The 27686-nt window shown below is 38.4% G+C and overlaps 2 protein-coding genes across 4 annotated transcripts; one reads left to right on the top strand and one right to left on the bottom strand.

Moving 5' to 3' along the window:
* Positions 1 to 680: 680 nt before the first annotated feature.
* hacd2 (3-hydroxyacyl-CoA dehydratase 2) lies at positions 681 to 10222 on the bottom strand. The gene is made up of 7 exons (XM_080903983.1): positions 10015 to 10222; positions 8473 to 8590; positions 7609 to 7627; positions 4954 to 5042; positions 4274 to 4395; positions 2655 to 2833; positions 681 to 1442 (listed from the first exon to the last, which is right to left on the bottom strand). The coding sequence occupies exons 1-7, from the start codon at positions 10137 to 10139 to the stop codon at positions 1360 to 1362; spliced, it is 735 nt and encodes a 244-aa protein (XP_080760109.1). The 5' UTR covers positions 10140 to 10222; the 3' UTR covers positions 681 to 1359.
* A 2030-nt stretch (positions 10223 to 12252) lies between these two features.
* On the top strand, positions 12253 to 26327 carry stam2 (signal transducing adaptor molecule (SH3 domain and ITAM motif) 2). Of its 3 annotated transcripts, none has more exons than XM_080903980.1 (15): positions 12253 to 12411; positions 14411 to 14495; positions 14648 to 14723; positions 15147 to 15242; positions 15433 to 15579; positions 17580 to 17627; positions 18021 to 18087; positions 18334 to 18532; positions 19405 to 19499; positions 19616 to 19698; positions 19785 to 19872; positions 19992 to 20046; positions 20174 to 20321; positions 22158 to 22336; positions 24041 to 26327. In XM_080903980.1, exons 1-15 carry the CDS (start codon positions 12372 to 12374, stop codon positions 24231 to 24233), a joined length of 1599 nt encoding a protein of 532 aa, XP_080760106.1. In that variant the 5' UTR covers positions 12253 to 12371; the 3' UTR covers positions 24234 to 26327. The 3 variants fall into 3 exon arrangements, with proteins under 3 accessions (XP_080760106.1, XP_080760105.1, XP_080760107.1); XM_080903979.1 differs by having other exon boundaries at positions 24038 to 26327; XM_080903981.1 differs by lacking the exon at positions 17580 to 17627 and having other exon boundaries at positions 24038 to 26327.
* The last annotated feature ends 1359 nt before the right edge of the window (positions 26328 to 27686 follow it).

The raw sequence follows: 27686 nt of genomic DNA, 5'->3' as shown, positions 1-27686 counted from the left end.
TATGAAAAGTACTTTAGTTTACAATCCTCTACATAAATAATAACCACCAAGCGTATTTACCAAACTACACAGACCCCAATCTGGATTTTTTTAAATAAAAGTGAAAACTCCAACACATATTTAGGCTACAATGCAGTTTTACATTATCAAAGCTTATTTCATCCCAAAACACTGTTGCTACTACAGATTGTGCTATCTGCTCTTTTTATTTTTTGCTTAAGTGTCCCGTATCTTATGCCAAAATAACTTCTTTGTAAGTGTTTTCTTTTTAAAACATCCCCTTTAAGACACACGGACTGTGTTTGTAAGAGGTGGGGTACACACTAGGAGCTTAAAGGAGCAGGAATGCTTTAATCTTGACGCTTAAAGTATAATTTAAATGAAGCTAACAATGCTATAAACATCCAACAGATTAAAGAAACAAAAGGCAGAAAAATGATGGATGTGCACAGGAAAAAAAACAAAAACAGGACTTGTCTAGTCACAGGAATTAGTGTCTGAACCACCTGGACATCAAACAATGAAGAAATCAAAGGACACGGCTCACAGTCATCACTTGAAAAGCCAGGAAACTTTTAAAGCTTTTAGAGAGTAAACATAAACTAAGCTGAGGCAGACTCCACAACCACAAACAAGCAAACAACGGCTGAGAGGAATAAAATGGACAGGAAAACCCAAGCATGCAAGCATGGAATGAAAGGTTTATTGAACTAAATCAGGAATGTAATCAAACCTTTAAATAAAATAAATGACAGAACACAAACATCTGGACCACAGTTTGCAGCAACGAACACTGTACCTGCAAATCCTACAGACACCAATTTTCAGTATTAGACTTCACATCGTTCTTTCTAAAGCAAAGCGTCTTAAAAGAAACCAAAAAACGAGTCGTGGGGAGGCAACAAATCTACTCTACTTTTTTTTTTTAAGTTTCATTTAAAAAGAGGGGAAGGGAAGCGGGGAGAGGTATGAATTATATCACTGTATAATTCGAATCAAGCTTTACGTGATGGAGCTCTGCTCACTGCTCAGACAGCCGCTCGACTGTACCCAAGTCAAAATACAGATCCTTCACAGCTGCAAGCTCTCTGACTAAACAAAATAATAATGAATAATATGAATAATATAAAAGAGAAAAAACAAAACAAAAAGATAACACCAGTTCTTTGTGTACAACCAAAACAACGGCTGTATTAAAGAAAGTTACTTGATAATTGGACCGTCTGCCAGGTCAGTTCTGGCAGTTTAAACCTGGTCGGGTTTCCAATAAGCGTAATTTTGTTCCTCGTTTATTTGATGTTTTGGTTTCTTTTTTCATTTTCTCCCCCCTCGTTTGAATCTTGCTGAATGCCGCTGGGCTCACTCCACTTTGCCGTAGTCCTCTATGTGACCCAGCACCTTCTTCCTCTGCCGGATCATGTGGAAGTAGAGTTGGGGAAAGACTGGGAGAGGCAGGGGGAAAGAACAAATTAATACATTCTCCAATAAATGCTGATCAGTGCACCAACTCCTATTCAAGTTACAGTTAAGTCAAAGTGCAGATGTTGAGTGCTTAAGAGAACACGTTCACCACTGAGAAATTACACACAGACCACTAAACAACAACAACAAAATATGAACCAACTTTCTATCTACACATTTCCTACAATACCACAAAAAAGGGGAAAACTATAACCAGTTGCAATAGATTCCACATGCATATCTAATAATGTGACCACTGAGTGCATAATATTGTAATTATGCCTTTGATATGCGCGTTTATTTTTTCTTTTAAAAACCCCACTAATTATGTAATAGCTTATGTCATTATGGGTCTGTGTCCACAGGCAGCTGAAAGCAGCCATGACCTCATTTTCAGCACCCTTCTCTCAGCACTTATTGTTGCTAGGATACAAAAAACATTTTCTTCAGATAGAGATCGTAAATAACCGGGCTGTCAGAGACAACTAGGACCAAAATCCCTTTCACTGTTGTTGACAAGGTTGATAACATAAGTCCATCACTTCTCACTCATCAACATCCTATTTGGTAGCTGCAGCCCCGAAACCTTCAACTTAAACATGGCAACATCAGATTTATTGCCAAGAAGTATTATTGCAACAAAGAAATATCCAACCATTTCCTAACTTTTCATGCCATGTTTAGTTCTTTTCTCAGTTTTACAGGCTCTCTGTTGTGAAATGTGTAAATATTAGGGTGGCCACAAACAAGCAGCACTCAGCTCATAGCAGTCACCAACCAACAGTAGTGAATCCTTAAGTGCAATTCGCATACATAAGCAGATTTCTAGTGTTTTAAGGGCAAAACTGCCTTCCCTGTTCAAAAGAAAAGGGAAGACTTTTTTTGATTTCTTTTTTAATTTAGCACTTTAGTACTACATCTCCTAAGTGAAAAAGTAAAAGCCTCTAAATGAAGTTATGAGAGTGAGAAATGCTTTGCAACATGCAAAAAGCCATCTGAAGATGTGACTGAGAATCCTCCCACAGGGAGCTCTGCATGTTTGATTAGGAGTCTGCAAATATTTTTCAAAACTAAATGTCTAAAATGGCATTTATTGATCAGTTTCTGATGCAAAAAAAAAACAAAAACCTGCAAATGAACAATGGGCTATTTCACTACACAAGGTAGAATGGAAAGTCTCGCCTTTGACTTACGGGGAATGTAGGAAATCATGATGAGGATGAGGAAGGTGTAGTAGTCGAAAGAGAAGTTGTACTTGTTGGGTAAGGTAACAGAGTACAGGCCTGTCTTCTGCACGTATGGCAGCGCTGCATAGATAGTCAGCAGTTCCCCAGTCACTCCCATGGGATACAACACGATGAAGAAGGTGTACCTACAGTACAGAGGTTTATTAATGAGAGGGGAAGGGAAAGAAACAATTAGCCTCATCACTTTATCGTTTATTTGCTGTTTTAGTAACAGGAAGCAGTATCGTAGTAAATCATTCCCTAAAACACTAAGTAAGAGGTGATAGAAAACATTAAGAGTAATAATGCAAAGCAGCATTTAGAGTATTAAATCTGAAATCACGCAGAAATCATTGACATGATTTAAATATATACTGTGACACAAACATAAAGCAACAGCAGGTGCAAAAAATGCAACTCAAAAAGATCCTAAATCATTGAAGTGTTAAGCAATCACATGTTTTAAACAGAAAGAAGCAAAGTTTGCAATTAAATATGACACGTGCACACAATGAAGATGTTGTCTTCTACAGAGAGAAAACTCTTCATCTGTCTCTTCTATAACTTGCACTCCAAACCCAGCGACTGTCTTCCGTGATCCTACAATGAATTTTCCACAAATGCACAACAAATTTCTGTCTCTCAGGGCTCACGTCAAACTCAGAGTTGAACACCAATATAGCAATGGTCCCATTTGCTTCCTAGCAACAAAGACCTCGGGGAGGGAGGCTCTTAACCACTGTTGCCTTGGTTGTAGATGCAGACAGAGAGAGGCTTGTGTTTTAATTGTTGAAGCACAAGCTTTTCTGCATGTTTGATGACATCGACGAAATAATTTGGCAGTGTTTGACGTAATGTGATGAACAGCGACTCCTTACTGCTTTAGCATCCTCTTTTCACGCAATACGACCTTAAGATTTTCATTCATAAAGGATTGAATTAGGTTTGAAAAGAGGTCAAGTAAACAAAAACATTAATCAATTATTTTCCTTTAATTACATTAATTACATTTATTATTTTGTTTGGAAAACAGGCTGAGAACTAACAGTGGAACACCCAAGGAGTCTATTTTTATTGCATTTTTTATGTAATTATTAACAGATTGAAATTTGTCCTGACTGAAAGCATTATTAGCAGCTTGGTGGCTTTGTTCTCTAAGGACCTGACTCCAGTCAGCCATTTCTGTTTATCTTTGCATCGATCAACTAACAGGTAAAAGGTTGAGCCACAATGCAATTCAATAAATTTGAATTTGCATATTATCATTTTGATAATATGCAAAAAAAAAGGACGAATAAACATAAGCAAACAAAGAGAAACAAGTTAAGAAAAATGAAATAAAATATGCAAAGCAAAACATAAATAAATATTTTTTTTTTTAAAATCATTAATCATGTAATTCTTAAGATGATGATGAAAATATATTTAAACACAGGAAGCAGATTAAATATTAAGAATTTAAAGAAATTATTAATGCCTTTTTTATTACTTTAGTTCAGGTTGTTGTTTATTATTTCATCTTTTATTCTTACTTTTAGCACTTTCAGTCCTCCATTGGATGAAAATACTCTTTAATTATTTCTTACCTAGCCCATTTGATGAGGTATGGCAGGTGATTGAGCAGGCTGAAGGTGTAGAAGGAGTAGCGGATAATCTCTGTGACAGTCCAGGCTGTGACAAACAGCAGTACACTGTCCTCACTTTGAACCTGCGCACACACAGAAAAAGAAGGATGATGGAGGGAGAACAGGCGAACAGACGGCCTTGCATCATGTTACAGTAGTTACTCTGCTGTAGGCCAAACTTGACTTTCCCCCCTCACAGAACCATGCTGTTTGTTTCAGATGCTCAGATCACACTGCAGGCCAACATTCACTATCCTTAAATATTATTTTAAAAACAACGTACATTTTATGTTAAAGAGACAAGCGCACTATGCATTAATTCACTCTTCTAAATACACCCTAGAAATGCATTCACGTAAAGGGGAAGAGAGAACAGTTTGAGAGAAATGTCAGTGCATCATCATTCAGACAAACAGGAAATAAAACCCATCAGAGATTAGACAGATGCTGTCGATTCATTCCTGCAGCCTTACAGCAAAACTGTAATGTTACTTACTCGTTTACTCCTCTTCAAGCTACAAACAGGGCAAACAGTAGATCAGCTGGTCAATTTTGAATTTAAGTGAATGAAACAATGTAGAAGGACGGTGTAATTCAAGTTCAGTTTACACAAGTAGCAAAAGGAAAGAAACTCGCTGTACCTCTCTGACACTGTGCGTGACAGCCCACGTGAGGAAGACCCGGGACATGACCTGGAATCCAGTCAGGACCACAGAGGATGGTACGATTCCTGGGAGATGAGGCAACACACAAACACTGAACATATAAGCATGCAAGACTACTGGTTTTAGTACAGCTGACTAAAACTGTCCTCTCTTTGGTACACCCTTTCAGCTATACAGAAAATCTATTCATGTCTACACAGTCACTTTCAGAACATTAATTGTAAAGCGCGGAACATTTCTGCAATGCACCAGCTGCCGTCCATCAGCTATAGACAGGTTAACCTTGAAAGCCTGCAGACGCTCTGCATGTACACTGTGTTAACTCACACTTCACATGTTTTAGCTGCTCCTCTGTACGGGTCAAATGCATGGCAGTCACCAAGAGCTCTGTTTGCCCAGTGACAATTCCAGTAAAGTTTGATCGAAAGAAAGAAAGAAAATAGATGAATCTGTCCTAAGTGATGACAAAAAAAGAAGAAAAAAAGACGAAGAAAGAATATGTTGTTTTCAATAGTTAATTCAGTTTAATTCTGAATATTAAACGTGTTACACCTGTCCTGATGTATAGTTTTGTTTTGTTTTTTACTAGCAGTATGTAGCACGTAAGGGCTTAAACTGCTATAAGGAAATATTAAGCACTTTTATTATATTTTTGTATACTTTGTATACAACTTAGTTACAAATGTGTAACACAAACAAAGGTCCATACCAAACAATGAACCATTTATTAACATCTGTGCTCCTTTAAATCAATATTCGGCCCTGCAATCATAGATCAGAGCACAACTATATTTGAGCCCACGTTCATTTTGGCCTCAGCTACACATCTGCAAAGCTTTGTGGCGGTACCTTGCACAGTTATGACTTTACCACACTAACAAAATGTGTCCACAGAGTGACAGACAGACATGTAAACACTTGCCACAATGTCTAACCACCTTTGTGGGAGTTCCTAGGAACCTCAAGGGTCATGTGTTGTTATGGTGGGACTAAGCTTCCATTCACAGTCTAAATGTAGCTTTTCACTAAAATTTAAAATTGCTAATAATAATAATCATAATAATGTAATTTTTAAAGTAGTACATTTGAGAAAGATGCTGATGAGAGACTTTGTGAGTAACATATCCACATATAGGACAGTTATAAATGATGATGCAGTGTGTGTGTGTATGTGGACAGCAGCCTCGGGTAGCCTGTTTACAGTATGAAAGGTCAGTTAGCTTTAGCTTCAAATCCCAGATAACGGAGAGAAAGGTTTGTGCATTACAACCGTGGCCAACCGGGCCACAGCCACTCTCCTCATCACATTAACGCCACGTAAGCAAACAGCTTCTCTGCCCTCTTTTTTTGTACACACTTCAGATGTGAAAAGGTTTTGTTTGTCTGTACATATTTACATCTGACTTACATCTACAAATGCGATTTCACGACTCATAATTATGTCTTCTGTCAAAACTGTAAACTGAGATATCAAGCTTTGTTATCCGATTTGTCAATATGAGATCTGCAAACATGCGTTGCCCAGTAAAAAAAATGACGTTATAATAACTGACGTGTTTGAGGATCAAACAACAAGGTGCAACTGGGTGTCTGTGTTCCAGTAAAGATGAGTTAACTTGGTTGTGAAGGTCAAAGATTTCACAAATTAAACTACATTTTTCAAACCTCTGGAATAAATAGCACTGGTTTAGAAAAGAAATGAGCCAACTACAAATTTAAAACCACCCAAATGTGTCATTAACTAAACAGCCATCAAGGTTACTTCATATTCTGTTCGGAATGTAAACAACAAACATCTGATACTCGATTTCTCCAGCATCTTTAACATATTTCACCCTGTAGCAGAGGTAACTGAAGGTCATACTGAGAAAAAGTGAAGTAAATTTGAGTCACTAGAAGAGTTTTAATGCTCGCTGGATCTGGACTATCTGGAACTGGTCTAATGGGAAGCACACCAAACAGTCTCCCAGAGGATGTTCCCTCTTTTGGGGATAAAATCAGAGAGCTGCCTAAAATACTTACACCATATTAAACGCTGAATACACATATTTATGTGCCATGGGTTTAAGGCATGATCAAATTTATAAAATACAAACAATCAATGTACTCCATTTCTGACACGGGTACCTAGCTTACAATATGGAAGAGGAAATATGTGAAAAAGTTCAAGGGGCCCGAATACTTTTGCAAGCCACTGTATTTGCTTCTGTATTTATAACTGTGTTTCAGTGGGCAGCGTGTGGCTCAGTGGTAAGGACTAACGCCTGGGAGCTTCTTCTGTGTGCAGACAGTGTTCTCTCGCTGTGCTTGTGTGGGTTTTCTCCAGGAACTCGGGCTTTTCCCACCATCAAACAAACCCACATTAGGTTAACACTGCCTCACAAACAAAGGTCGTTCAAGAATTTCCCTTCCTTGTTTAAAAAAAAGAAGCTTAATCAAATTAAACAGCTGTTTTTAAGCATTTCTGCACATTACCCTTTGAAGATATATAAAACTTTAGTCCTGGGTACTTGGTGAGGAAGCTTTACCTAAAAGGATGACTGAATGGATGGATCTAAATCTAATCTGTGCTTCACTGGTGACACGAAGCAAGTGTAAGTGAGGGAAGGTGCAGTCTGAGGAGAAACTCACCTACAGCACAGTGCAGTATCTGTAAAAGAGGAAAATGATCATAGAAATTGACTCAATCTGTTTCTGGAATAAAGTACACGGACACATTTTTAACTCTAGCTACTGTTGGTCCAGTTTATACGCAGAAGAACTCGAAGATTTCCTATAAAAAATGTTCCAAATACCTACCCCGTTAATACATTATATATTCTATTGAAACAAAATGCTGAGAGTCACTGAACCAAGTCAAAAATCATTGGTCCTATTTTTGATCACCTAACTAAGCTGAGGTCGGTAGTGCATGTGTCATTTGATGAATGGAATATATTGACTTTAAGTATACAGTGCGTATGGACAGCATCACTGCAACACCTCTAACACTCACTACACACATCTGGGTCAGTATGTGTGTTAGCATGACCACTCTAAACACATGTAAGGCTAAAAGAATGTCTACATACATTTTTTAACCTAGTGTTGAAAAACATTAGAAAATGATATTCATTTGTAGTTTGCACCAAACTATAATTTTAGGATCTTAAAATAGAAACTAAAATCTTTAAGTCATTAACTGTGTGGCTTCAACATGGTACGGAGAGGCATGTTAAGTTATCAGTTATCAGGGCATACCAAACTCTGAAGAGAATCAAAGACACTGTTAGACACTGTCCATTATTAGTTTGCCCTATATGTGTCAAAAGGCTAATGCTGGATTAATAAAATGGTTTTTTTCTCATTACTAGTCTCTACATACAAAACTGATAGTGTGTGCTGATATGAGCAATAGTAGTGACCTCTGAAATAATACCACATATTCAACAGACCATACACCTGCTGCATGCTCAGTTTTTATCAGTTATGCCACACCTTTAGTGGTTATCTCACCTCGAGAACAGCTCCAGTCTGAAAGAACTTCAGAGGTTTCTCTATGGAGTAATACAGCCCATGGTAGCTTCCTCTGGCCAGGTAAGCTCGAACCAAACCCACAGCTATCACCAGCCACCTAAACAGTAGAGGAAAATGCAATGCGGTCACTTCATAAATGAAAAACAAGGCCTACCAGATGATCTTGCTGTAGAAATAAACATCTTATGATGCGTCTGTAGTTTATGTGACATACAGTCAAAAGCAGCCATTAAAACAGCTGCGATTTTTGCATCTTTTGGCAAACATGTGCACACAGACAAACACAACACACACACACAGGTAACAAGTTATAGAAAAAAAATATTTAAGAGGTCTTATTACTGGGTGCTTAGTGGTGGTGCTGGACCACCTTGTGCTACCATTCTTTGTATATATTTTTCCTCATTTCAAGGATTGGTCCCTGAGCTGGAAATGTCAGACGCGAACTAAATAAAAATAATGTAGTTAAGATTAATTCAGAGAAAGTTTCATTTCACACTCTGGTTTTAATGACTCTTAATCTCCGTCTTGGCTGCATTTGATATCAACTCTGGGGCCAGTTAGGCAGAAACTGAGCAGGTCTGCTTAGCGGCTGTGGCTGAATATGCAAAACCGTGCCTGCGAAAAAACACCCTAAGTGCTCAGCACAAAGCAAGCACTGTACAGGCCGTCAATACTGAGGAGGGTAAATGTGGCCTAACTGGTTGGAACAGTCAGCAAACAAGTCACCATTCAATTGTGCAACAGTCTGAAAATCAGAGCAATAAAATCTGCAAAAGGATTACTGTGTACACGGTTCAAGATAACTACCATTTGAAAAGCTAAGAAAATATGTTTGCATTATTAAAAATGCAAAACAACAACCTCCATCACAATCGTATTCTTTCTCCAAACATACACTTTAAAAAACAACAACTCATTTGTAGGTTTAAAAAAAATCTCATTTAAATCACCGAATTGTCTTTTCAGTCCTTAAAAAGATTACTTTATTTTAATATTATAAACTATCACATGTGGTTTTGGTAACATTTACGATAATCTTTCTTTCATTTTCATAATTCTCTCTCATTCATTTGAGCGGGTGCTAAATAAACAAAAATCAATCTCAGTAATCCAACAAAACAGCATGTCCAATGCGTGAATCCGCACTTTCTGACATAAAACAAAAAAAAAAACCCGCACACAATGAATATCTGTCATAATATTCCTGTACTGTATGGAGTAGCGTCCCGTCAGTCACAATTAATGTCCACGCCAGGTGGCTGTCTGTTGCTCCTCTAATGTTAATCTTTGTAAGCCCTTGGATGCAGGAGGAACAACGTCCAAAGTTGTGCTTCTCCTTAGCGCGCTTAGGCATGTTTATGACATTAATAACTGCAAAAAACTGGAAGAATATTAACGCTGTAACACTACAATGGGGAACTCCTTCGCCCATTATTTAGCACAGCCCATCAGCACCACCAGAGACATTTCTATCATCCACCACCCAGCAGCATTAGCACGAGGAAACACGCTACGTACCCCGCTGTCATAACAACGTTGTAAATGACGAGATATGCCGTGGCCAGGGCACCGGGTCCCTTCTTTCTCTTCGCAGCCACATCGCCGTGGGCCGCCTTGCTGGTTCCCGAAGCAGCTGCCGACATAACTGCAACTATCAACGGTCTCCGCTCCTGAACGACGGCGGGTGTCAGGAAAGGAACATGGGCCACACCAGGAAGTGTCGTACTGAAACGGGATGTTCGCTCCACCTCACTTCCGTCTTCGTTTTGAGAAGCGTAGTTTAAAAATAAATAAATAAAAACAATTAAATAAATATTCATTTTTTAAACATCAAAAATATATGTATTTATTCTCTTATTTAAGTTTATTATTTTAAAATATTTTTATTTGCCTTATTTAACTAAATTACTGCCCGCAAAGTGTGCAGGATCACTGAGTTATCATCGTCAGGTCCTGTGACTGCAGGTGGCGGTTTGTGCCACCCTGTTTCAGGGGCCCGGTTTGTGTTTCTTCACATTGCCTTATTCGTTTTCTAAATAATGAATAATTTTCTGCGGCAAATAAGTGGCACAGAATATTTGATTGTTCTGACTTGGAATTTCTAATCAGCAATGAAAGTATCGTTATGGAGGACCCAATGTTTAAAATATTTATTTATTTATGTATTGCTTCTGAGTGTATTCAACCTTTAATAAACCCCCAGTTTATTGTTCTCCTTCTGATTTGATTTAATCTTATTTACTTTATTTTTATTTACTTTATATTTATTTTTATTTACTTGCGTACTTATTCTTACATACATTTATTTATTTATTGTTTTAGGCATTTATTTCTTTGAACATAATTACCACAGCTTCTTTGTATATGTACAAGGACAGTAAAGGCCTATTCTATTCTATTACATATTTTCAGGAATACTGAACATTTCACCAGCAGTCAGAAACCTAATAATAGAGTTGGGCCAGCTTTTAAGAACCGGGGAAACTAATTTGCTTTAAAAATGGCAAGTAATTTTCTCACAAACAACCAAGCAATTGATTGTGAAACTGATAGTGGACAAATCTACAAACAAGCCCAACAATGATTTTTGCTTATTGCGCTTGGCAAACACCACAAATACACACTAACAGATCCACAGCCAAAATATATCATCAAATTCAAGTTAGTTCCTCAATTCTCTATTCCTCCTGTTTGACCTGTTGCCCCCACTAATAATAGGTCATTCAAAACACAGATCACCAGACTCATGAGCAGATTCTTCCCCAAGGTCATTTGGACTCTAAATCAACATACAAAATCAACATAGCTCTTGTGTAACTTTCAAAATCGTTCTTGTCAAATTTGTCATTTTGAAATACATTTTTCATTACACTACTACAATACCAAGTTTTTATTTAATTTTAACTTTGTATATACCAGCTTTGTATATACACCTATGCTTTTTACATATATTTACTCTTTGTAATATTTAGCTATTTTTTTTAATTAGTTGTGTAAAAAAATACTCCACCAACCACTTAATGCATTTTACCGTTTTCAGTAACAATAAACTATTTTTTTACTACATTCTTTTATATTGTGTTCTATTCCATTCTTAAGAGGTTAAACTGACCTGAACTACATCTAGATAGACACCTGTGCTTATGCTTTAGGGAACTATACTCTACAATAAAACGGCTCTTATGATGGCTTCTGCACTTTTAAAGAATTCTATGTCACTGTCATTGAAACTGAAGAGTCACAATTGACTGTACAAGAAGATGATTTTGGTTTTTGATGCTAGTGAAATCTGCATTAAAAAGAAATGCCTGAAGGTAATGCCCAGTTAATAACGTTTCACCATAGTGACTCTTAAAAATACCAGTTTCCCCTTTTTGCTAAGGACCACTGCACTGTTGAATTTTTAAATAAATATGAGGACCCGTGTAGAAAAATTGTGGTGATATATAATAATTTATTTACCTAAAAGCTAATACTTTGTGGATGTATCATTGGGGCAACAATGCTGAGCCCACATCCATTATTACCCCACTAGATGCCAGTGTTTCTCTTTAACCATAAAAAAGGTGTCACCCTTAATTGCTTAAGTATATGTAATGCCACAGCGCTATATTTCCACTAAGTAAAAATGTAAAAAAAAAAAAAAAAAAAAAAAAAACACAATTAAAGGAAAAGGTGCTACAGACTCAGTTGCTTAGTATTTTTATTTCTTATTTTTATTTTTTGTAAACAGGCATTATTGGAGACAGCCAAATTTCCGGAAGAGCAACTGGTGAGAGTTAGATGGACGAGGAAGCGATATTTGTTTAGGTTTAGCTTGAAGAACGCACGTACTTTTTTTCATCACAAAGTCTGCCTCTTTATAAATAGTTAACATGCCTTTATTTTCCCAAAATCCATTTGACCAAGATGTTGGTAAGTGAATTGTTGTCTCTTTGGCCCTTTGAGTGTGTCACAGCCAGAAGCTAACGATAGGGCCAGTCACACTAGAGGCTAATGCTAGCTTAGCTCGAGTTGTTTATTCGCTAGCGCTACGTGATAAGTTACTTTAGGGCTGCCAATTTTTGTTACAACACCATATACCAGTCCTGCTAGCCTTTGCTAGTTTGTACCTGACATATCGATGTGTTGTCGACCTCTTTTATTAAGTTTCCAGTTCATTTGTTAGTATCAGCGATTGCTTTGTAAGAAAAAAAACTTGGTGATTCATATAAACTCACAGGATAACCGCCATTACAAGATCAGCTGATCCCAAATCAACTCAAAATACGTTTATGGTTCTATTTTTATCTACTTTATCACACAAATACCATTCGTTTAAATCTCCTTTATCTTTTTTCTGTTTTCGTTGAAGCGTATACTTTGTTGATGCTCGAAAACAGTGAAATCCCCATTGCGGTTCACTTGACGTCTCACTTGGGAGGATTTGGTGTTTTCCTTTGTTTTATGTAGAAACTAAATGAGGTTTACATTTTGGTGTATTGGTTAGACAAAAAAAGAAGTGGATTGAAGATGTGTCCGTGGGCTGCAATTGTTAGTGATGCCTGTTTTCAGTATTTGGAGTTGATACGTCATTGGATAGTTAAATGTGAAAATAATATAGTAATGAGTCATTAATGATTACAGTTGTTGAAACCTTTTTTCTCTCCGGCTGATGATTAATTAGAAAAGCTTGGTCAAGACTAATTAATCAATCACTCTCTGGCCTTTCGGGTTTGGTTGTTATCTGTCTGTATTCAGATGGGTGTAAAATTAAAGGAAAACTCTGAATGTTTCACCCCAGCATGGCGATAATCCTGCTGATTTAACATATTGTGGCAGTCTTCTGCTGGCATTGTTTGGGTCAGCATGTCCCTTTAGCGAGAACTGTCAGTGAAAACAAATGTAAGTTGTTCGCAATAATCGCTGATGTCCTATGACCTTCCTGTTCTGATGAATAGTCTCTTCCCACATGACAAACGGGTTATCTATAAGGTATATGAGTTAAATAATATGGACTTCACACTCGTGAGCTCCTAACCCAGTTGAACATTTATGGAAGATTTTGGACCAGTGTGTTAAACCTCACTTTCTACCACCATTTTTTAAACATAAAATAAGGGGATATGTATGTTATTTATTTATTTATTTTTAAAGGGTGTTGTTTTCCTGTAGTTGAGGTCTAGAGTCTTGGAAAATCCATGCCAAGCCTTTCTAATGACCCAGCACCTTTCTAAGACATTTTATATCGTGTTTCCCTTTAATTTGTCAGCTATCCTATGTGTTTTCCTAGGCTTATCCTATGTAAATTTTCATAGACACTTCCTGGCTGAACAGCTTTATCTGACTGTGCAACACTATAGTCCTTGTATGACCATACAATAGAGCACTATTGCACTAGAGAGTCATGGGAGTGACACTATGAGTCGGAAACGTCATACAAGTAATTTGCTACCAGCATATTATGAAACAGTGGCAGGTCACTTTGCATGTCAGAACACCACTTAACATCAATATAGTTTATGTTGTGATTTTTCTTTTAACTCAGAAGATAATGCAGTTCAGTTGTTAATGAGGCTTTTCTTTTAGCTTGTCAGCTGCTGAACGGGTCACAGTTTAAAGTACTTAAATATTTACATGGGATTTCTAAGTGTCTTGTCACAATAGGCCGTTAGGAACAGGTTGCACAATAAAAACAGCAACATGTAGTTGGCTTATAGAACTCTTCCACTCTCATTTTGAGTTCGATAGGTGACAGTATAACATAAATTAGATGTACAATGTGCCAGTTAAGGGCTTGCGGCTCATTTTTATATTACACCATGCATTTGGCATGTCTTCCCACATTTTCTTTGGAGATAAGCAGCCACAATGCCATTGGAGTTATTTTCTCACTGGAGCATATGCACTAAATCCGCATTTTACATATTTCCAGAGAAGGCAACCAATGAAAACAACACAACAGATGACTGGGCACTTATCATGGACATCTGTGATAAGATTGGAACAACAGCCAATGGGTAAGCTTGAAAGAGCCATCTTCCGTTGAATATTAATGGCACATTTTGATTTGAGCAGCCCAGTGGCCCCGGACACTTAATTTGAAAGTGTTTCATACTTGACGACATCAGCAGTACCCCCAATCCACAGGCTGTGTTCCCTTCTGTTGCAGACCAAAGGACAGCTTAAGATCCATTATGAAGAGAGTCAACCACAAAGTGCCTCATGTGGCGATGCAGGCTCTTAATGTAAGTTTGTTGCTTTACTATTTAATTTATTGTATAAAAATGCCATTACAAATAACTGCAAATGTTTAATAAATCAATAGATTGGGTCAAACACCTCTCTAGTTTTGGGGTTAGAAGTACAGTTTACTGGCATTTGGGCTGCAAACCCATTTCCTTTAAAAGGATACAGGAAAGTAGACCCTTTCCACGCCAGTATTATTTAAATGAAATGAGGACTGTGAGACCTGTTTGTCTGAGTCATTGTGAGCTAATACTGTCACATGACCTGCTCTATTCTTAGATTTCTGTCTTTAAATTACTGAGATAATTTCAGACTGTTGTCATCAAATCCCACCTCTAAACTCACCTGCTGTTAAAATGTACTGTAAATAATGAGTGGCTGTCTTTTTACTGCGATACTTATTTCACTGTCTTGGCTTGCAGTTGCTGGGTGCTTGTGTATCAAACTGTGGCAAAATATTCCACCTGGAAATCTGCTCAAGGGAGTTTTCCAGTGAAGTGAAGAGCATTCTTAACAAGGTATGAAAACTTACCTGGTTTGCGTTTCTTTTTTCTTTTTTTTTTCTTCCTTTTTTGGGGTGGAATCTTATCCAGAGAATTTCTTGTCCATGTAGTCCTTCAAACTCAGAGGAACTTTAAGTTTAATGTTACAGTTAAAATCTTAACCAATGCCAGACTCCATAGCTGTTTGTTTTCATGTCTTCTTTAGGCACACCCTAAGGTATGTGAAAAGCTAAAGGCTCTGATGGTTGAGTGGGCAGAGGACTTTCAGAAAGATCCACAGTTGAGCCTGATTGGGGCCACCATCAAGTCTCTGAAAGAGGAGGGTGTCAGCTTCCCATCCCCATCCTCACAGGTATATTGACATGATGATTCTGAGAAATGTAACAAAGTCATTTAGAAGTCTTATACAGTCTTTACTTTGCAGCAGCTGCAACTGAGTTTTTATTTTATAATTCTTTGTCATACTTGATGCCAGTATAACAGATAAACAAAGTGTAAGTATACTGTATTTGCAGCATAAATAAAGGCCTCTTTTTGTAAAGTATCAGATTTTACATAAGCTGATGTTCTGTTAAACAATATTTCACATCACAATATAAACATTTTACATTGTGTTTTATAGTGACCACACAATCTACCTTCTTTTTTCTACTTGGAAATAGTTTCTTCTTTTAAGCTAGTAATATACATCCCACATCCAGTAGGGTTCACTAGCGTGCTGAGGCTGGAATTGTAGCCATGATTTGACCTCAGGCTAGTGTAGTGATTGTGAAGGTTCAGGCTGGGTGGAGTTTGTCTGTTTTGGAGAGTGTATATATGAGAGGAGCTTAGAGTGGAATTTCCTCTTCACATATTTCACATAATTCTTTGGAGGTTTATGTCATAGAGTCTGACTTGGTAATGGTAAGAGCTGCTTTCTAGTTTCTGTTCTGCTGCTTAATGTGTGTGTGTTTTTTGTTACGCAACAAATCTGTATGTGCCACAGATAAAACTGGACTTTGACATCAGTTTCTCATAAAGCATCTGACATACTTGAAGACTTTAACGCTAATAAAGCTGCCACTGAGGGGATAACTATTGTAGCCTTCAGTAGAAATGTAAATGTGCAACACATCCTTTTCCGCACAATAGACAACTCAGAGCATTAAATAATAAACAACGAATGGCAGTGATGTGAGTTAGGGCTGCGCTGATTTAAGTATTTCGAATAATTTGATGAAAAAAAATTCTCGACACACATTCTTTGCTTCGATGGTTGGTTTAAGGCACGGCTCTGTGGCGCACCATTGTTACAATGGAAACGCCATAAGACTACAAGCAGACCTGCAATACAAACTTTTTTAAGGAGCAGCGTGTGAATAAAAAGTTTGATATTAAGCGCACGCACACTGATAACACAACAGCAGCAGTGATGATGAAGCTGGTGCAGTTTAATGTGGAGCCAGAGTCTGTTTACACACTGCGACGAGCACATGCAGTTGAACTGTTAACTTAGTCTGAAACATGTTTAAATTATACAGCTTGCTGAGCAGCCGTCCCATTTTACAGGGGTGAGTCTAAAGGGGGACATGAGGTGTACTAGACCATGTTTATTATTTATTAAGATTTTCATACAATTTTTGAGATTTGAAATTGAAATGATGTAAAATACTGTTTTTTTGGGGGGGGGGGGTTGCGTTAATATTTAAAAAAAAAAAAAAAAAAATTACATCTTTTTTTCCAAGCCTATAAAAATATACATGGCCCAGTAAAACTCTGAGCCACTGATCTGAGGGTTGTTAGGTTGGACAGTGAATTATTGTTAATATTAATTAACGTCTACACCATCATAACGTCTTGTTTTCAGGAGCTCAAAAACTGTGCAACAAAGCAGAGGGCAAACATCAGAATGCTGATATGCTCACTTCTCTTCATAGAAGCCACCACATTCTCCTCTAAAGTTTGCAGTGAATGAGAGTTTGTGTCTGTAAAGACACAAACTCTCATTCACTGCAAACGTAAACAAGCAGAAACACATGTACACAAACTCATAAAGCCTTTGAGGAAGACAGAGTAAAGGTAAATGTTATGGCTTTGACTCTACTTGAGATTTAGAGATATCTTTGCATTTAGGAAAATGTTTTCTTTAAAAAATAAAATTGAGTATGACACGTAAATACAAAGGGTTTGTTTGTTTGTTTTTTGTTGTTCATCATGGATGAAACATACTGAAGTAGTTGATAGCTGCAGCCCTAATATCAGTAGTCTAAAATCCCTTCGATTTTATTTGCTTTCTCATCCTGGCTTTGTTATCACTGGCTGTGCTCCATTTGGCTCTGATGATGGTGCGCTGCATTTCCTTTTTCGGGATAGGCTGGCAAATGTGCCTCAGTGGAGAGCAGGTGGCTCATGCGGCAGCAGGTATGACATTTAATCTCTGTCAGCTAAGGGGAAAAAAGCAGCAGGCAGCGTGACTCAAGCTGTGGCAGCGTTTACCTGTTTATTTATTTACTTATTGTCAGTTTGGATTTGGCCGCACAAACTCAAGCTGTAATGAACCGGTTTTCATTTTTCCCGTTTCTATTGTTTAGCTTCTGGACATAAAATAATTAACGAGACTGCTCCTGGGAGTATTTGTGTCTAAAGGCTAGAGACACATTTCTGAACAATATGTGATACCCAGCATGAACTCCAGGTGGCACCGTGTTTTTAAAAACATTTTGGTTTTTCATTTAAAGTCTTTGTGCTTCATTCTCCCTCAGGTGCACTTATTCTGCACTCTGATCTGACCTTGTCTTTCTATACTGACCACAGGGTTCCAGCACAAAGGCCAACCCATCAACTGCAAGCAAACCAGTGGATGATGACGATCTTGCCAAAGGTAAAGTTAGTGTATTCCATTCATTTTTTTAAATCCAAAAGCTCTACACAGATTTCATAGAAAGTAATCTGATAAAAATACATGTGAAAACCTTTAAATTGATTCTCCGTGGCTGAAAATGTGATTGGAGCACCTGCCTTAGAGCCATTTGCATTTTGAAAATTAAATGAATCTGGAATGTGTGCCAAGTCTGTCTGTGCTAAATACCCTTTCTTCATTTCCACTTCTCTTGTTTATTTTCTTCAGCTATCGAGCTGTCCTTACAGGAGCAGAAGCAGCAGGCAGAGACACGCCCCATGACCATGACCTCTGACCCTCCAAACTATACTAATGGCGGTGGGGGGCAGGAGGCTCGGAAGGTGCGTGCGCTGTACGACTTTGAAGCAGCTGAAGACAACGAGCTGACCTTCAAAGCTGGAGAACTTATCCTAGTGTTGGATGACAGGTAATATTTTATAACACTTCCTGTCATGAATCAGCTCTGCTATATCCTCCCAACCAATAGATAGCACCGTTTTACCGACATTGAATGAAGATCTAGATGTGCAAAAATGAGTTTACTGCAGATGAGTTGTTTACGTAGCTAAAACTGAAAATGTTCATTATCCAGAGAAGGGGACAGGTCTGTCAGGTTAGAGGGCGCATTCAGCCATTAGCTTTGATCTATACTTTACCACTGAAAGTCCCAGAGTATGCACGACCTTTAAGATCAGACAGTCATGTTGCTATATCTTCATGGATGTTGAATATAAATACCATCCCTGCCTTGTAATTTCAGTAATAACCCAAAAATTGATGTAATGTCTAAATAAAATACGAGGTCATTCAGAAAGTGTCAGGAGGAGAACAACCCATCCCACTCTGGAATGAGCACGACACCTCAACAGATGCAGACAAACCCAAAATCCTGCTTTATTCTCTGTTTTGAAACAGAAATTTAATCAGTGTGGTTCAAAGTACATGCAGTGCAATAGTAACATCTGTCAGTGATAATAATGTTACAAGGTTTGTTTGCCTGTTGGAGATTCATCCAGAAGTGTGAATATTTTTAATATGAGATATTATTTTTAGGACTTAAATGATCTGTAAATTCTGTTCTGCAAGTAAAACTAGGCAAACGTCAAAATACTTTTTCATACCAAGAGCTCTGAAAACTCACCATAACCGCCTTTTCTGGAGCTGCCAAAGACCACATCAGGGCGAGAATTTTTAGACTTCTTGTTGTAATGGTTCTGACTGGTATGAAGCTTAGCCAGACGCTAAGTATGGCTTTCTCTCAGCTGCTCTTTGACTTTGGTTTTATGTTTCCGTTTACAGTGATCCAAACTGGTGGAAAGGAGAGAACCACAGAGGAGTTGGGCTTTTCCCCTCCAACTTTGTCACAACCAATCTGAATGCAGAGCCAGAGCCAGGTTGGTAGCTCCTTAAGGACAGACTCTTGTTTGTACCTCCTGTTGAGCATATTGATTTTATTTCTAATCAAATTATTTCTAGAGCTGCTAATGTAATTGAACTTTTTCTTTCATAGTTACTTATGTTGATAACCCGGCGACTCCAGAAGAGACAAGCCTGGAAACCAAAATAGAGCCTGAGCCCGTCTTCATTGACGAGGTAGCACATTTCCTCAGCGATTCTTCATTTGCAAATCCATCTCTCAGTTATTTTACCAACACGTATCCGCTCACGTCTTTCTGCAGACAAAGATGGACCGAACGCTGGCACTGCTGCAGAATACAGATCCTGCAGATTCCACTCCTGACTCCCTAGAGCTGATCCAGCTGGAGGGTAAAAACTTTAATGCCACTCTAAATCTAGTCAAACTGTCGCTGTCAGCTGCAGTCAGTGTGAGCCGTGCTTTTGCTTTCTAACCTCATTTCTCCTTTTCTCTCCGTGGATGTAAACAGGTGCATGTGCACAGATGAACCCACTGATTGATGAGAAGCTGCAGGAGATTGACAGGTAATGTGTTAATTATATAACATTTCTCTATTATTAATCAGATTGATCATAATCACGATATGCATAGCAAATGCAAAAGGTTCTTCATCCAGTACTTGGGACTAATGTTTGTTTGTGTGTGTTGCAGGAATCACTCAGAGTTATCAGAGTTGAATGTGAAGGTTTTGGAGGCACTGGAGCTTTACAACAAGCTCATGAATGAGGCTCCATACTACTCGGCCTACTCCAAGATGCAGTCACAGTATCCTCCAGCCAGCTCTGCTGTGGGCATGCAGGTCAGAATAGTCTTACGTGGCTCTGATTGCTAAGAGTGACTCTCAGTCGTAAATGACGTCGAAGCTGAAACCTTGTATACATCCGTGATGTTTAGATAGCAAGCCGAATAGAAAAAATAAACAATGGCTGTTGGCAAAATATTGTTTGTGTATGTAAACATATGGAGAATCAGCAGGACGCAGAGCTCAATCATACATGTTTTAAGGATGTCTCTAACATGTCTCATTCACACATGTTTTGCCTCTAAACTAGTTACTAATCTTAGACTAGTCCTGATGGCTTGATATTCAGTCAGCATTTTTTTTTTTTTTCTTCCCTGGAGAGCGTCACAGGCCGCCGGAGCTTTCTCAGCAGATGCTGTTTTCTTGGTGGTGATTAATGTCACAGTCTTTCCCTGGAGATTTAGAAAACTGTCCACTTCGCATAGCAGGCAAACACCAGAGCTCCTTGCAACTTATTATTTTCCTTTTTCCAACTGTCAGGATTTTATTGCACCTGCAGTAACGGGGACTTGGTTAAAAACAAAAATTTAAAATGACAAAAAATTCTGAAACTGTTAATAATTTAAAACGAGTGTTTTATCAGCATCATTTCTGTATGCTGAATAAAGACTGAACACAGCAGGTCTTCTGTCTGAAGATTATGTAAACTCAACTCTGTTTTCCAATATTATTTAATTTGTAATTGTATAACTGTTTTTTATATTATTGGTATTTGTTCTTTGAATATCTCTGTTGGTGCACGTTTCTCTAGAGGCTGGCTATTTGTGTAACATAGCTCACCAAATCTCATTATTTGGGGCAGCTGCTGGTGACCTGCTACTGACTGAGGATGTTTGTAGCATCTCAGACAATGAAGGTTGTAGTTTCTGGATGTAGCAGTCTCCAACTAGAGCTTAAAGGGTGGTGAAACTAAAAATAGCTTCATTATATGTCTTGAATAAATTCAAAAGATAAGGAAATTGTCATCATAGAGATTTGGATTATACAATTCTTGCGCAGTTCTCTTCATTTGTAATTTGTTTGCATTAATTTCAAGTAGCTTATACAGATTTCTAGGTACAGATGTCCCATAATCACACTGCTATAGGTTTTGGTTGGAGCAAAAACAACACAGCATCAGTTTATATAACATGAAGGATTTTCTTTTTCTTTTGGGGGGGTGGTTAGTGGTCTGAAAGATCTAAATGACTACAAGTTGACTTAAACAGGGCTAGTCGAGGACTAACTCATGCCAATTTTTCAGCTGTCTGTTTAAACAAAATGCAACCAGAGCAATAGGAATGTGTTACAAGACTGCTTTATACCCATCACACTAACACTACTAACTCTACAGTAAGCATATTGCGAGAACTAGCTGTTTATTTAAAAAAATAAGCTACCCATATTAACCACGTGTTATACTAAATAGGCAAAGGGAGAACTGTTAGCACTGTGACAGTCAGGAGGTGGCCAGTTCAAATGAGTTACCAACACAAGATAAAACTGGAAAATCTAATTTACATGTAGATATGAATGCATTGTGAGCAACCCTTCTCCTAATTTACCTTCCTCATGTCTGGTGGCTTAGATTTGGATGTTACAATTTATAAACTGTTAAATATTCACTAATAAATACTACAAACCGCAGTATCGTAGCGTGCCGGCAGCTGCAGCATAGGTGTAGTAACAGGTCAGTATAAACGCCAAAACAAACCAAGCAGCACCTGCTGGGAGTGGTCAACCAGTTTTTCTGGCTCTGTTCTATATTTACTGGGAAATAAGTTCACTGCCAAACTCTGTTACATCCTTTCAGTGCATTCACTTATCAGCACGCTCCTCTCCTGCTCTTCTCAGGGCTACCTTGGACCAGCGGCACCCCCTTATCTTCCCCCATCCATGCCTCAGATCCCCTCTGCACAGCCCTACAATCTGCCCAGCGACCAGCCTGGACCTCTACACTCACTACCGCCAAATGTCTCAGCTCCACCCAACACCTTACCCAACAGCCAAACTGCTCAGCCGCCCTACATGAGGTAAGAATAACACCTCCACCCTTTTAACGAGGACGTTGAAAGTCAGATTTTTAATCACTTGATGTGTCTCCAAATCACCAAAAACATTTTAATTTGTACATCATAATGAACAGTGTAATTGTCACTGACATAGCCGTCACATCACAAGGGAAAATAACAAAAACTTGTGATACGCTTTTCTTCTCTCATAAATATACAGTGGTGTGAAGAAGCGTTTGCCCTCTTCCTGATTTCCTTTCTCTTGTATGTTTGTCACACTTAAATGTTTCAGATCATCAAACAAATTTACATTTAAACAAAGATAACATAAGTAAACACAATGGAGTTTCTAAATGATGGTGTTTATTATTAAGGGGGAAAAAAACAAAGTTATGATGACCCTGTGTGAAAAAGTGATTGCCCCCTAATCCTAATAACGGGTTGGGCCACCATCAGCGGTTTTACAGCCCCATGGAGAAATTTTAGCCCATTCATCTTTGCGGAATTGTTGTAATTCAGCATGAACCACGTTTTTGAGGTCATGCCACAGCATCTCAATCAGATTCAGGTGAGGACTTAAATCCTGACCTAAATCCAAGTCTTCATTTTGTTTTCGTAATCCATGCAGAGGTGGGCTTGCTGGTTTGTTTTGGGTCATTGTCCTGCTGCAGAACCCAAGTGAGCTTCAGCCTGAGATCACAAACAGATGGCTGAACATTCTCTTCAGGGTGTTTTCTAGTCTTCCAGGTCCTGAGGCACTAAACAGCCCCAGACCATGACACTACCACCTCCATATTTTACTGTATGATGTTCCTTTTCTGAAATGCTGTATTACTTTCACGCCAGATGTAATGGGACACACACCTTCCAAAAAGTTCATCTTTTGTCTCGCCAGTCAACGGAGTATTTTATTAGAAGTCTTTGGGGATCATCAAAATCCCCAAGTCTTTATCTTTTCTGTCAAACCTGAGACGAGCCTTTAGGTTCCTTTGGCTCAGCAGTGGTTTGCAGGCCATTTTTGCCCAGTCTCTTTATTATGGTGGAGTCATGAACTTGCAGGCATGCAGTTCTTTGGATGTTGTTCAGGGGTCTGCTGTGATCTCTTGGCTGAGTCGTCACTGCGCTCTTGGGGTAATTTTGGTCAGCCGGTACCTCCTGGGAAGTTTCACCGCTGTTCCATGTTTTCGCAATTTGTGGATAATGACTCTCACTGTGGTTTTCTGGAGTCCCACAGCTTTAGAAATGTCTCTGTAACCTTTTGTAGACTGAGATTATGTTGTTCTTATTGGATCGTGGCATGATGTCTAGCTTTTGAGGATCTTTTGGTCTACTCCACTTTGATCGGGCAGGTCCTATTTAAGTGATTTCTTCATTGAGGAAAGGTGTAGCAGCAATCAGGCCTGGGTGTTCATAAACACTTTAATTTAGAAACTGCATTTTGTGTTTACTTGTGTTATCTTTATCTAATATTTAAATTTGTTTGATGATCTGAAACATTTAAGTGTGACAAATACACACAAAAAAAAAAACAGGAAATCAGGAAGAGGAAAAACACTTTTTCACACCAATGTGTTACTATGGAAACACTCTTTTAGAAAACCAAATTTGATCACTACTAACAAAATCATATTACCTACCAATCATATTTCTCTAGAGGATGTATTGAAATGATAGATTCATGAATTTGTTGACCTAAATGTCACTTGTGGATTTATTTCACAGCAGTGGTTTGAACGCTCCGTACATGAGCCAAGCCACAGGAGCTCCTTACCCACCTCAGGCAGGCATGACCATGGATATGTCAGCCTACCACAACTCCAGCATGCCTCCTGTGTCCTATCCTGTAGCAGCTCCCCCTCACCAGGCTCCTCAGCAGCAGCAGCAGCAGGCAGCATATTATCAGCAGCCTCTTCTGTAAAACTAACACAGGGCAGACCTGAGAAGATGCACCCTTCAGATATTTCAGTTGCTAGTTGTGTGTTCATTTGGTTTACCTAGCACGCATGTGTGTGTCAGGTTATTGCTTTAGGAAAATTCCTTTGGCTTTTTGTTTTTTGTTTTGTTTAGTTTTTTTGTGCCTGTCAAGCCGAACAGGACACCCCCTGGAAAGCTGAAATAACTGATGCGTGTATGTAACGCAGGTCTGCTATGCATCCAAGTCAAAACTCGGCTACTGTATGTGAGGCTTAACACGGCACCGAGAGTTTTCTTAGTCTCCTCGTTTATCATGGGTGACTCAAAGCAATGCTGGTTTTCTCAAACATCATCAGTCGGCACGAAGAAGAGTTGGTTTTGCTGTACAGGACCATGCAACAAGCCGTCATTGTCTAATTTGTTTAGGAAATTAGCATATTACAAATAATACATCAACACCATGCTGTTTCGGAATTGAACTGCGAGTCTTCTTATTGGTTAAAGAGGATTAGTCCACACTAGCCTAGATGAGATAAAATGTTATTTTCTTCTTTGTTTATGATCTGTTCACACAACCTTGTCTGCAGACGCAGCATTTTGGCAGCCCTTAAAGCCTAATACATCGACGGTGCGATAACGTGCTCAAGTTGGAATAAAATCGAGTAAAGTATTCCTTATAGCTCTGAGAGTGAAATGCAAGCAGCGTCCAAGTCTTGTGCACAAGTGTGGCTATCAAAATCTCTTTCCTGAGAGGGATCGCTGAGAAAGCCAGCAAAAAAATTAAACAGCCTGCAAGCATGTAGAGTAAATGTGAATAAAAACACAATCATATGTTGTAATGTAGGCAAGGAAAATGGAACAGTTACTGGTTTGTTTGTTTTTCTTGTTTAAGTCTGCAAGTGGATTCATATGAAGGTATGAGCCGTTTATCCTGATCATCATCTTGATTGCAACACTCAGCTGATGTAGTTTATTCATCTGCAAAGACTGAATTCGTGAGTTCCAGCTCAGGTGCTCTCTTCAGCACAAACATGTGCAGGTACTTAAAAGGCCAGATCTCCCATTTCACTGTTCTCATCACCAGCCACCAACGCTGTAGCTGATCAGTGTCTCTAACAGAATTTAGAAGTGCAAACTCTATTTCTCAATTGTCAGATATGTTAACATTGTAAATAATTCAGAAATGACGTTCCCATAGACTCTTTGCCTTGTGCATTCTATGATTACATTTGACATATTTAATTATGTGTATGTGTGTGTGCACATTTGTTTTTTTTCTCCATGTTTGTGTGTGTTTGAATACTTTCCCAAGAAGAGGTTCGTTGTCAATGTAAAGCGACACTGATTTTCAAAGGTTTGAGTGAATGGATAATAGATAAACGTCTGAATGGGTTTGGTAGTCTGGTAAAATGCTGCATCTCTTCATGGTTCTAACATCATTCTGTCTCTTCTATGTTTTATGCAAATCCACAGCACATTCTTTAATGTGTATGTACTAAAACGTCATAATTGTCATCAGCATTGCCTGTACTTTGATATATATATATATATATGTGTGTGTGTGTGGAGACATGAAAAAAGTGGGTAATTATTTTTACTGGGCTTCTGCTTTTACTTTTATTTTCTTGGCAAAATGTAAACGACAACATTTTTTTTTTAAATACACAAAAAAATCTTTAGTCAAACTGAAGAAATAGATGTTTTTCCCTCCACTTAAATTAAGAGCTCTCATACAGTCTTTTGGGCTGCTGCAGTAACTCCACACTTCTAACTTTAGCCAGAACTCAATTTCTGTTAAGCACCTCTAATGTTAAAGGCAGTGTATATTAGATGTAAAATATCTGGATTTGTCAGTGACTTTGGCATTGCACCTTAGCTTTGTAAACATTTTATTTTACCACTGAATGCCTTGTTCTTCTGTAGAAATCAAACACAACGTTGGGAAGCGACTTCTGTCTCTGAATCCTCTGGACGTGTATAATTGTTTATATTTGAAATATCCCAGGAAACGTTGTGTCATCCAGGATTTTAAAACTGCTTTTGTAACAGAGCAAACTGTATAATATTCTTCAATAAATATACTTTGAAATAAGAGAAACGGCGTGTGTGGAAGTTGATTTTGTTCTTTTAGCGCCGATTCCTCTGAAGCTGTTGAAGTAATTACATTTGTACAATTAAGAGAAGGGTGATTAAAATAGAAACTGTCCACCTACAGTAATTAGCCTCTGCTATTCCCTGCACACATCCTCATCTGCATGACACGTGCAATCCAATAATATGCTCTACCCAGAAGACATGATTTATTAATTGCACTTGGCCTTTTTATAGCTTCTTTTTTTCTTTCTATTGGATACACTGGAGGTTATGTGAATGCTAGAGATGGTTATGGGTAGCAAAGTGCAGGTAAAACTGTTCTTCAGTTGCAAAGTCAGATTCTTGCCTGCTCTTCCAGGATACGTGGGAGTGTGAATAAATGTTTTCGAGATTGTCTGAAAACAGCACAGCTGGTGCCTTGGTCTGCTGAGGATGGTTGAGAAGATTCCCTCATCTGTTGTTTGTCCTCGTGAGATATTTTTGAGTTGAAAATTGGCCTGTTTTTAAGTGAAGAATGCGGCACGAAACTGGTGGAAAGTGATTACGTAGGGCTGCAAATGTGTTTATTGGAATATTTTAGTTTAGCATATAATTTTACCTGTTTACAGTTACCACTTCTCATGAAAACATTTGGAGAAAACACACTTGAATATTCATGACTGAGTCATTCTAGCAGTGTGCCATAATAAACGGTAAATAAGAATAAATAATAAGTAGGACCGTGGTCGATCTTTATGGAGGTTACTGTGGTTTTATATACCTTATGAGGGTGCTCTATCAGTACTTTACTGCAGCCACCTTCATTTTGTTGCTTGTCTGTGGGTCAGATAGATCACAAAAATGACCATTTGTAAAACGCAAGCTTCTGAAAAGTTGATAAAGAACCTGGCATCAAAGTATGGACCAATCTGAGAAATCAGAGTGAAATTAAATCTGTAGAGCAGTGGTGTGAAACATAAGGCCTAGGGACCAGGATCGGTCAGCAAAGATTCAAATCCGGCCCACTGAACAGCTTTGAAATAATGTGAAGGAGGGCATAGATTTTGGACTTGCAAGAGAGTCTGAACAGTAATTTACGGCCAGGGGCGGATCTTGAGAAATTTTCTTAGGGTGGCATGAGGGTGGCAAAGAAATCAAATGGGGTGGCTAAATCGAAACCCCCCCCCCCCCCCCCCCCCCAAAAAAAAAAAAAAAAACCCACTCATGCAGGTGGTTACATATGGTTAAAATGATTCAAATGCAGTAAGTATACAAGTTTTTCATATAAATAAAGTCTATAACTTAATTATTGGCTGTTGCCCACATAATTACACACTTTAGTTACATAAAACATGTGAGTTTTGACCTTATGTACTGTATAGCC

Source organism: Rhamphochromis sp. 'chilingali' (genome assembly GCF_963969265.1).
Source record: "Rhamphochromis sp. 'chilingali' genome assembly, chromosome: 14".
Classification (NCBI taxonomy): Eukaryota; Metazoa; Chordata; class Actinopteri; order Cichliformes; family Cichlidae; genus Rhamphochromis; species Rhamphochromis sp. 'chilingali'.
Note: the sequence above shows the minus strand (reverse complement) of the source record. Positions and strands in the feature narration are given on the sequence as shown.